The sequence below is a fragment of the Phaseolus vulgaris genome, chromosome 2, assembly GCF_051622355.1.
Source record: "Phaseolus vulgaris cultivar YP4 chromosome 2, ASM5162235v1, whole genome shotgun sequence".
NCBI lineage: Eukaryota > Viridiplantae > Streptophyta > Magnoliopsida > Fabales > Fabaceae > Phaseolus > Phaseolus vulgaris.
In genome coordinates this window covers 40258025-40268950 of record NC_143499.1, presented here as the reverse complement: position 1 = coordinate 40268950, position 10926 = coordinate 40258025, and the positions used below count along the sequence as shown (strand labels likewise).

At 29.0% G+C, this 10926-nt stretch overlaps 2 protein-coding genes across 3 annotated transcripts; one reads left to right on the top strand and one right to left on the bottom strand.

The window, feature by feature from the left end:
* Positions 1-2522, top strand: LOC137812015 (epoxide hydrolase 2). 2 transcript variants are annotated; one of them, XM_068613884.2, is made up of 5 exons: positions 1-229; positions 311-525; positions 1214-1381; positions 1623-1858; positions 1994-2522. In XM_068613884.2, the coding sequence occupies exons 1-5, from the start codon at positions 157-159 to the stop codon at positions 2241-2243; spliced, it is 942 nt and encodes a 313-aa protein (XP_068469985.1). In that variant the 5' UTR covers positions 1-156; the 3' UTR covers positions 2244-2522. The 2 variants fall into 2 exon arrangements, with proteins under 2 accessions (XP_068469985.1, XP_090154936.1); XM_090298810.1 differs by having other exon boundaries at positions 46-525.
* Positions 2523-6655: 4133 nt separating this feature from the next.
* On the bottom strand, positions 6656-8759 carry LOC137812010 (epoxide hydrolase 2). Its single transcript, XM_068613881.1, has 5 exons — positions 8389-8759; positions 8088-8302; positions 7802-7969; positions 7268-7503; positions 6656-7155 (listed from the first exon to the last, which is right to left on the bottom strand). Exons 1-5 carry the CDS (start codon positions 8459-8461, stop codon positions 6909-6911), a joined length of 939 nt encoding a protein of 312 aa, XP_068469982.1. The 5' UTR covers positions 8462-8759; the 3' UTR covers positions 6656-6908.
* Positions 8760-10926: the final 2167 nt, after the last annotated feature.

The following is a 10926-nucleotide window of genomic DNA, read 5'->3' as shown; positions in this document are numbered from 1 at the left end:
GAAGTTATCAACCTATCATTTTTCTTTCATATATTTTCGCCATTTAAAGGTCGCATGTTTTCAAAACATCATTTTCACTATTTAAAGGACCGAGACGCTGATTTGTCCTTGAAGGAGTAAGACGAACAGTGTTCACTTTCACTCTTCAGAAGAGTGATGGATCGCATAAAGCACAAGATTTTGAAGGTCGGTGATGATCTCAGTCTCCACGTTGCAGAAATTGGAAGCGGTAAGAATCAATCCAACGCCGTCGTTTTAAGCTCATGCATTTTGCTTCCATTGTTGATTTGTTCTGTATCGGTGTTTTCAGGTGAAAACGCCGTCGTATTCTTGCACGGTTTCCCTGAGATATGGTACTCCTGGCGGCACCAGATGATAGCCCTTGCCGATGCTGGATTCAGAGCCATCGCCTTTGATTACAGAGGCTATGGTCTCTCCGATCGTCCACCCCATCCCGACAACACCACCTGGTCCCATATTCTCGACGACCTCCTTCATATTCTTCAAGCTCTTCACCTTCCAAAGGTTCTCTCTCTCTCTCTAAAATGTTTTCACTCTGTAATTGTTATGTTTATTTTCTACCGGTCCAATTTTAGATTTTACATTTTGTTTCTAATTTGGACTGTTTACTCACTGTGCACATAAGACAAATGCTGGGAATGCATTATTCGGTAACACACTTCCTCTAGCTAGTTGAGATTTTTCAGAAATTACAAAATTTTGTGAGTCGTATATCCTATTTTATAAACTTATTTTTATAATTTAACTAATAAAGTGCTTATTAAAGAATGTGTTGGTACCACTAATTATCGTTTGTTATCTTGCCTCAAACAATTCATAAATGGGTGACCTAGTCTTACTAGGACTTATTCTGCATCGGATACACGATCAATTGAAAAATATTCGTTATTGAGTCAGGATTTGGGCAATTTTTTACTTTATACCCGCTACAACATTGATTTCTTTTTCTTGTTTTTAGAATCAGGTATGAAACTGTTAAAGTTAGAATTTAACTGAAACTGTGAATTCAACTCAAACTGTGAATTCAACTAAAACTGTGAATTCAACCCTACTCTATTTTATTACTTGAGTAAGATCGAATGGGTTGATGAGGTGCTAATGTAGGCATGAAGCGATGACTCCATGTAAGATAACTGAAATGATTGTATACTGAAATGTTGCCTAATTGATTCACACCCTTAATGCACTTTAGGTGTTTCTTGTTGGGAAAGATTTTGGAGCTCGTCCTGCATATCTATTTTCCATTCTACACCCCGAGAGGGTCTTGGGAGTTGTCTCGTTGGGAGTTCCATATGTCCCGTCTGGCCCCTCTTTGTTTCACAAATTCCTACCTGAAGGCTTCTACATTTTGAGATGGCAGGTAATTTTAAATTAAAAACTTTGATGCATGTGCACTTCCATAAATGCTCTTGGTACTGTTTTTTTAGTTGAAATTCCACCTTAATAACTTGTGAAATGACCTTTAGTTTTCGTTATACTGATTATCATGGGAAGCTTCCAATTCTGATTGGAAAACAACAATTTTTTGTACAATTTAAATTGCTTAGCTCTTAGCATGATGACCTGTAGTATCACCATAATTTTTATTCTATCTATATCAGGAACCTGGAAGGGCAGAAGCTGATTTTGGACGCTTTGATGCAAAGACTGTTGTGAAAAATGTGTACATCCTCTTCTCAAGAAGTGAAATACCAATAGCTAATGAAAACCAAGAGATCATGGATTTGGTGGAACCTGATACTCCTCTTCCCGCTTGGTTCACGGAGGAAGATCTTGCAATATACGGTGCCTTGTATGAGAATTCCGGATTCCAAACTGCATTGCAGATTCCATATAGGTGCTAGGTTTTGTTCTTTGTTGCCTTTTTTGTGAAATGGGTTTTCTTGCTTGCACAAAACAATGAAAGCGTAGTCTCTTGGACTCAATTTTTTTATCTGGTGAGATTCGTGTTAATGGTGTATTTGCATTGCAGGTCATTAGGTGAGGTGTTTAACTTACCAGATCCTGTGGTTAGAGTTCCAGCATTTCTGATAATGGGTGGCAAGGATTATTGTCTGAAGTTTCCAGGGATTGAGGATTTAACAAAGGGTGAAAAAGCAAAAGAACATGTTCCCAATTTGGAGGTTACTTTTATCCCCGAGGGAACTCATTTCGTTCAAGAACAGTTTCCCGCAGAGGTGAATAAACTTATCCTTGACTTCTTGGCCAAACACATCACTTGATATCACACTTAAGCTGGAAATAGCCATGAATGGTAAATGTTTTGTGAAGTACGGGGTGAAGCTAAATGATCTGGAGTTTGGTGGCAGGAAAAACTTCATTAGATGGATTTCTTGTTCATAAAACTCGTGAAATGTGGCACTGAGTTTTTAGTCAGCAAATAAATGTCCAGCTAGATATTTCTTTTTTTTTTTGGAAGAAAATAGTTACATATTTCAATTCGAAACTTTACATAAAGCTTATAATTAAAGTATACAAGAGGGGAACTTTGGTTTAGAAAAGTTATTCGAAATACATCATTATGAATAGAATATTAAATATAACAAAATAAAAATACGCATGTTTATGTAAGATAAAAAAAACATGGATGTAGTATAATTTTGAATAAATCTCAGAATAAATTATGCTCAAATTTAAATTATACACTTTTTTATCTGAGAAATACATAAGTTATATTTTATATCGTATGTAACGTGGAGATCACTAAATAGTAGGTCATAGAAGAAAAAACTACATTGACCACCTTACGAATGAGAAATACAGAGCCATCATTTAGTTTCATGACTTCTTTCTAAATCAAACACAAAATATGTATAAGTATATTTTTTCTATATTTATTCACAAAATTAAACTTACATGATATATATATATATATATAATTTTATTTTATTTTATTATTTAAAAAAAATGAAGCCAACGTGTATCAAGCTAAAACTGAAAGTGAGAAAGATAGAAGGAACAGATAAAAATAATATTAACATTTCCAATTATTAAGCACTTGACAAAAATTTGTACCCTAAAAATGTGAGGTACAAATAATTTCAGTTTTATCCTCCGTGTTTTGTGTTGTACACTAACAATTATTTTTAAAAAACACTAGATAAATATTTTTTTATATTGTTCAATCCATTAAAATTTAGCAAATCAAACGAAGTCTAAGTTGTCTTACCATTGATCTTTGAGTTAGAATAATACCTTTGTCAGGTCATAATTGGTAGCATTTCAATGCCTTTAATAATAAAATTTACCTTTTATTAATTAAGTCAAATTTTAAATTGTATTATTGAGTAACTCATCCTTCAAGGATGAAGATATGGAAAAAATTAGAATGCACTTGAATTCATTTTATTTTAAGTATTTTTTTTATTAATGATAGAATTTTTTTTGTTTATTTAAATATACATATAAATATTACATTTTACCCTTCTTTTTATAATGTTTATCAATATATATAAATATGAATTTTAATATGCAGTCGAATAGTGGCTCAATTCCCTATCTAGCACCATTTACATATTTATTTCCCTATCTAGCACCCTTTTATTTTTATTTTTCTATCTAGCACCCTTTTGTTTTTATTTCCCTATCTAACACTCTCTTATTTTTTATTTCCCTATCTAACACCATTTTAAAAATAAATAAATAAATAATAAATTATTATTATTTTAATAATTTTAATTTTGAATGCATTAAAAAATAAATATTTTTAATGTTTAAAATAATTAGAAATATGATTAATGAATAAATAAATGAGTTTTTACAAAATAAAAAAAAAAAAAAAATTAAAAATGTTTAGTTTAAAATTATTTTTTTTAAAATGAAGAAAATAAAAAATTAAACTCTACAACAACATAAAAGTTGAATCTCTAAACATAAATTAGTATTTATTTTTATTATTATTGATGATGTAATCATGTTAATTTCAAGTAAAAAATACAGGACATATTTATAAAAAAAAACAAAGTCAATTAGTATTAATTAATAGTGGACACATAAAAAATATTGAAGTGTTTACCTAAATGCAAAATTCTAAAAAAAATTAATACAAATGTTACACTTAATGCTTAAAAATGAGACAAAAAAATAAGTATAGAAAATAAAAACAGCAATAATAAAATAAAAACAAAAAATAGATATAAATAAAGAATGACAGAAAAAAAAACAACTAAAAACATAAAAGATATAAAATAAAGGCAAAACAAAATAAGATAAAGATAAAAGATATAAAAAAAATTCAAACAAGATAAAGATAAGAGATATAAGGCGATATTAAATAATTATATGTTGATCATAAAAAGGAAAATAAATAAAAGATGATCATTCATTTGATATTTTCTTCAGTGGTACATTAAATAGTTTGTGTAAAATGAAACATAATTAATGACGAGAATTGCACAATCAAGTAATTTTTTTTATAATTTTAATTTTGAATGCATTAAAAAAATATTTTTAGTATTTAAAATAGTTAGAAATATAATTAATGAATAAAAACATAAATAGAAATAAATAAAGAATGGCAGAAAAAATAATAACAACTAAAAACATATTAAATGAATGATCATCTCTCATTTATTTTCCTTTTTATGATCAACATATACTTATTTAGTATCGTCTTATATCTCTTATATTTATCTTGTTTTGATTTATTTGATTTTTTTTATATCTTTTATCTTTATCTTATTTTGTTTTTCCTTTATTTTATACCTTTTATGTTTTTAGTTATTATTATTTTTTCTGCAATCTTTATTTATTTATTTATGGTTTTTGTTTTTATTTTATTGTTGTTGTTTTTATTTTCTAGACTTATTTATTTTTGCATTTTTTTCTTCTCATTTTTAAGCATTAAGTGTAACATTTGTATTAGTTTTTTTAGAATTTTGCATTTATGTAAACACTTCAATATTATTTATGTGTCCACCATTAATTAATACTAATTGACTTTGGTTTTTTTTTATAAATATGTCCTGTATTTTTTACTTGAAATTAACATGATTACATCATCAATAATTATAAAAATAAATACTAATGTATGTTTATAGATTCAACTTTTATGTTGTTGTAGAGTTTAATTTTTTATTTTCTTCATTTTAAAAGAAAACAATTTTAAACTAAACATTTTTAATTTATTACTTTTTTGTTTTTATTTTGTAAAAACTCATTTATTTATTCATTAATTATATTTATAATTATTTTAAACATTAAAAATATTTATTTTTTAATGCATTCAGTGTAGCATTAAGTGTAGCATTTGCATTAGTTTTTTTTTAAAATTTTGCATTTAGGGTAGACACTTCAATATTATTTATGTCTTCACTATTAATTAATACTAATTGACTTTGGTTTTTTAATAATTATGTCCTGTATTTTTTACTTGAAATTAACATGATTATATCATCAATAATAATAAAAATAAATACTAATTTATGTTTATAGATTCAACTTTTATGTTGTTGTATAGTTTAATTTTTTATTTTCTTCATTTAAAAAAAAAATAATTTTAAACTAAACATTTTTAATTTATTACTTTTTTATTTTTATTTTGTAAAAATTCATTTATTTATTCATTAATTATATTTCTAATTATTTTAAACATTAAAAATATTTATTTTTTAATGCATTCAAAATTAAAATTATTAAAAAAATAATAATTTATTATTTATTTATTTATTTTTAAAATGGTGCTAGATAGAGAAATAAAAAATAAAAGAGTGCTAGATAGGGAAATAAAAACAAAAGGGTGCTAGATAGGGGAATAAAAACAAAAGGGTGCTAGATAGGGAAGTAAAGATGTAAATGGTGATAGATATGGAATTGAGCCGTCGAATAGTACTTAGATAGATAATTTACTTTTATATTCTAAATATAGTTATTTTACCATCTTTATATTATAAATCTTTGTTTATTTAGTTTTTAGTTTTTAATTGAGTTAAGAATAATAATAATTTGATAATTGTGAATGCTATTATTATTTAATTTAATTATAAATGAACGAGTTTATTTGAGAATTGTGAATGCTATTATTATTTATGAAGGAAAACCACTAAAACAATAATTTTTTTTAAGCACCCCTACTTTGTATATAACAGTTATTAATAGAATTATTATAGGGTAATTCACATAAAAGGTAGTAGCGTCGAAAAAAACTCATTTTTACAGAGGTTGCATATTCGATTAACTTAGATTTTGTACAGTTGATAAAAAACTGACATAATAAATTAAATTTATTATATTTTTTAATTGACATTAAATAATTAAACTTTCTATATTGTTTAGATTTTTATTAATTCTGTCTTTAACATGGAGATTTCTGTAAAACTGACATAAAAAAATTCACTAGAACCCAATTTGTATGAATGAATTCAATTAAATCAAAGTGGTTGAGATGTTTGATTAGGGATATGAATCCTTTGCAGGAACCCAGCAGCAAGGGATGGAATATTGAAGACTACTTCTTCGGCGACATGGTGAATGGTATGGTGAGAGAATTTGTGAAGATGTTCAATCAGAAACATTTCTTAATAATGAAAGAAGATTACAGTAAAAAATTGTTGTAACTTAATATGAGAAGTCACAATGAAAAACTCAAATCAGAAAATATATATTGAATTTAATATAGTGCATCAACCTCTAAATATAGTATATCAAAGTTAAACTATTATTCTTATTTATTTATTCCAAAAATCATACTGCATACCTTAGTAATTCCCTATCCTACACAAGAAATCCATCAATAAAGTAGTTCTTTGTGTAAAGTTCACGTTATTTAGCTTCAGCTATCATTCATAGGCTCCCACAAAATAAAAAGTTTTCTCATTCTAAAAACCTTGCTAAATTCTCACACTCCACATAACCCTTCATGAAGAAAGTCCTGCACTGTTGGCTAAGTATCAAGTATGCTTGGCCAGGAAATCCAGAATAAGTCGATTCACCTGTTCGGGAAACTGTTCTTGAACAAAATGAGTTCCCTCAGGTATAATCGTAACTTCCAAATTGGGAACATGCTCTTTTGCTTTTTCACCCTTTGCTAAATCCTCAATCCCAGGAAACTTCAATATATAATCCTTGTCACCCATTATCAAAAGTGCAGGAACTCTAATCACAGGATCTGGTAAGTTAAACACTTCACCAAATGACCTACAAATACAAACAAAACCAACACATCATAACAAGAATGCACCCCTGCTTGTAGTTTTGTGATAAGAAATTGGATTTCACAAAAAAGGTAATAAAGAACAACTGATAGTACCTATATGGAACCTGCAATGCATTTTGGAATCCAGATTTCTCATACAAGGCACCGTATGTTGCAAGATCTTCCTCAGTGAACCAAGAGGGGAGAGGAGTATCAGGTTCCACCAAATCCATGATCTCCTGCTTTTCATTAGCTATTGGTATTTCACTTCTTGAGAAGAGGATGTAAACATTTTTCACAACAGTCTTTGCATCAAACCGTCCAAAATCAGCTTCTGCCCTTCCAGGTTCCTGATATAGATAGAATCCAAGTTACAGTAACATCATTATAGGTATCATGCTGAGTGTTCGATTTTGTAAGTTATGCTTATGTTTAAAGTTAACTTCTTGATACTTAATATCAAATGGAGTCATCTAGAGAACATATTTCTAAATTTTTCTTGAACTTATAATTGAGTTAGTTTTATAGTCCAGTTCTTAATGACAAGAGTAAAAGAATTTAAGACTTAAATAAAGATTCTCAATTGTTTAGTGTTTAGTGTTTGCATTAAAAAAGAGTAAGAAAAAAATAAATTTAAGTTAAAATTACCTTCCATCTCAAAATGTAGAAGCCTTCAGGAAAGGCTTTGTGATAGAGAGAGGGGCCTGGGGGAACATAGGGAACTCCCAATGTAACAACTCCCAAGACCCTTTCAGGGTGTAGAACGGAAAACAGATGTGCAGGACGAGCTCCAAAATCCTTTCCAACAAGAAACACCTAAAGGAGGAGAATCAATTAGGCAACAGATTAAGCATGGATCATCATTTCATTAAGGTGATTTCTTAAATTGGTTGCATGCATGTATAGAGGAAACCATTTTAGAGAGAGAGAGTACCTTTGGAAGATGAAGAGCTTGAAGAATATGAAGGAGGTCGTCGAGAATATGAGACCAGGAGGTGTTGTCGGGATGGGGTGGAGGATCGGAGAGACCATAGCCTCTGTAATCGAAGGCGATGGCTCTGAATCCAGCATCGGCAAGGGCTATCATCTGGTGCCGCCAGGAGTACCATATCTCAGGGAAACCGTGCAAGAATACGACGGCGTTTCCACCTGAAAACACCAATACAATACAGAACAAATCAACAATGGAAGCAAAATGCATGAGCTTAAAACGACGGCGTTGGATTGATTCTTACCGCTTCCGATTTCTGCGACGTGAAGACTGAGAGAATCACCAACCTTCACGAACTTGTGCTGGATTCGATCCATCACTGAACGCGGAGCGAAACTCAACTCTTGTCAGAGGAACTGTCTCTGAAGCTCTTCTTAGATTTTTCCGCTTGCAAGTTGCCATGTTTACTATAAAATATTTATTTATATACATTAATTAATGAAAATATGATATTATTTACAACTCCAATTTTTTATACTATCACATCATCACTCTTACTAATTAATTTTTAAATCTATTACATTAAGGTTCAATTTGGATCCAAATAAATCAATTTGGATTCAAATAAATACTATTCCCTCGGATCGGATCGAAAGACAATCATTTATAAAAAAAAAAAGTTGCGTATGTTTCAATTCAATACTAAAGATCGTATACAATTTTTATAGTTTCCTTCTCTTTTACTGTGCAGTTTTAGACACGCTTTTTAAAGTAATATTTTCCTAATAAATCTAATAAAATTTGTGTCATCACCAATCCTAAAGCAATTAATTCTTGTAAATTTTTTTCTAATATTAGTATTTAAATTTTATTTTGGGAGTATTCAGAAAATGAAATTCTTTGAATGATGCTTGTATTGTTACTCCTGATAAAAAGTTGGTGGTTTTGAATTTGTTTGGAATTGATTAATGGAAGGTTGAAGGACAGGAATTGAGTTGGAAGAAAGAATAGAGAAGACTCTGTAATAATTCATTTTCAATAATCCATGAAAAATGACAAATTATTGACACGTCTTATGCATTGTACAAACTAATTAAACTATTTTGAAGTTTTCTTAACAGTGTACGCGTGAAATGATGTTCTTTTGGAGTCAGCGTGATTCTATTCCAATTTTTTTTTATTTAAAATTAATAATAATAGTAATTTAATAACCAAAATATGATATTATAAAATACAGTAACAACGTGTTTGATTCGCTGAACGTGTGAATTAATTATCCACTTTCTTTCTTTAATTGATATAATTGAATAACTGATAGGAATTGAATGGAACACCCAAAATGAAAAGTATAACTACTATTTATACACTATTTAAATAAAGATTATTGTTTAACTTAATATTTTTTTCAATAGTTTTTAATGATTTATTAGGACACATTACACATATAATACTTTGTCACAGTTTATTTGTTATAATATATATATATATATATATATATATATATATATATATATACTAAAAAACTTAAATGTATTTTCATGTGAAGAATATTTGTGAAATTAAACTTCTTAAGAATGTTATCTTATATTGATGTTATAATGCAATATCTTAATTAATGATTTTAGGGAATTTTTAGATGTTTTTCTTGGGTCTTTCAAAAGCTTACTCAAGAGTGATAGTTACTTGTATCACTATTTATCTTAATAAAGGTCTTTCGTCTCAACCAACCATTAAGACAAATTATAAGTTCTAATGTCATTGTTGGATCTTTTACGGAGGTATACATTATGAAAATTTGATACTAATGAGTTATTGAAAAACTCATATATAAGAGCTTATGACATCACCTCCAACCCAAAACATTAAGACAATGAGTTTATGTCTGTTGCTCAACTTTCTCATTTATGTTCTGTAACAGGTATCAAATTTGGATTTCTAAGACCTCCTTCAAGTCCTCTTCTTCCTCATTCGAGATGTTGTCTACCAAGTCTACCATGGGCTGAGTGAGTCTCCTCAAGCTTCCCCCTAACTAGGTTTAGACAGAAGGTGGGTGGGCAATGTGTATCAGATTTTTGAAGTAAGCTAAGCGGGAGGTGTAGTCTTTATATTCTCCTGACAGGAATTAAATGCAGAAGATGAGGAGGATCAAGAAGAATAAGATCATCAACAATTTCAACTGCTACAACATTATGGACATTTTGGTATGCATGAGTGTATCAAATAAAACACTCATAAGTCATAGGTTATGCATGTGGTTCATTTGGCATGATGTTGAATTAGAAGTGGCCCACAAATGATTTTCATCCATAAAAGCATTCGTGTGTCCACCTATACTCAATGATACTAACTCATGCGCATAGAGTTCGGGATCTATCATCTAGCTCTGATAATGTTATGTATGGAGTGAGTTTCACACTCATCTTCCAAGTTCCAAAAAATTATTTCAATCGCATACAAACCATAAAAATCATTTCTACGATATTTAGTCATAATCTTTTGTCAAGTCACTTACATTCTTAACTTATCATATCTCGAGTTTGTTGTCACTTAAATTCCTAAAACTTGGTAAAATTACTTTATTTAAGTTGGATGATTTTGAGAACACATTCCATCCTTAACACTAAGGTGGATTCTTACCAATTGATGTTGACTAGTATTTACTATCGAGATTGTCAAATTGATTATGAAATCTTTTGTCATTGTTTTCCAAGACTAATAAACTTTATTATCTTCTTCTAAGGATATAATATTCTCAATGAAATTAGTGTTTAAGAATTTGTACCTCACAATTAAATGACTAATAACATAATTTCACAATATGGAGACATTTCTCTATTACACA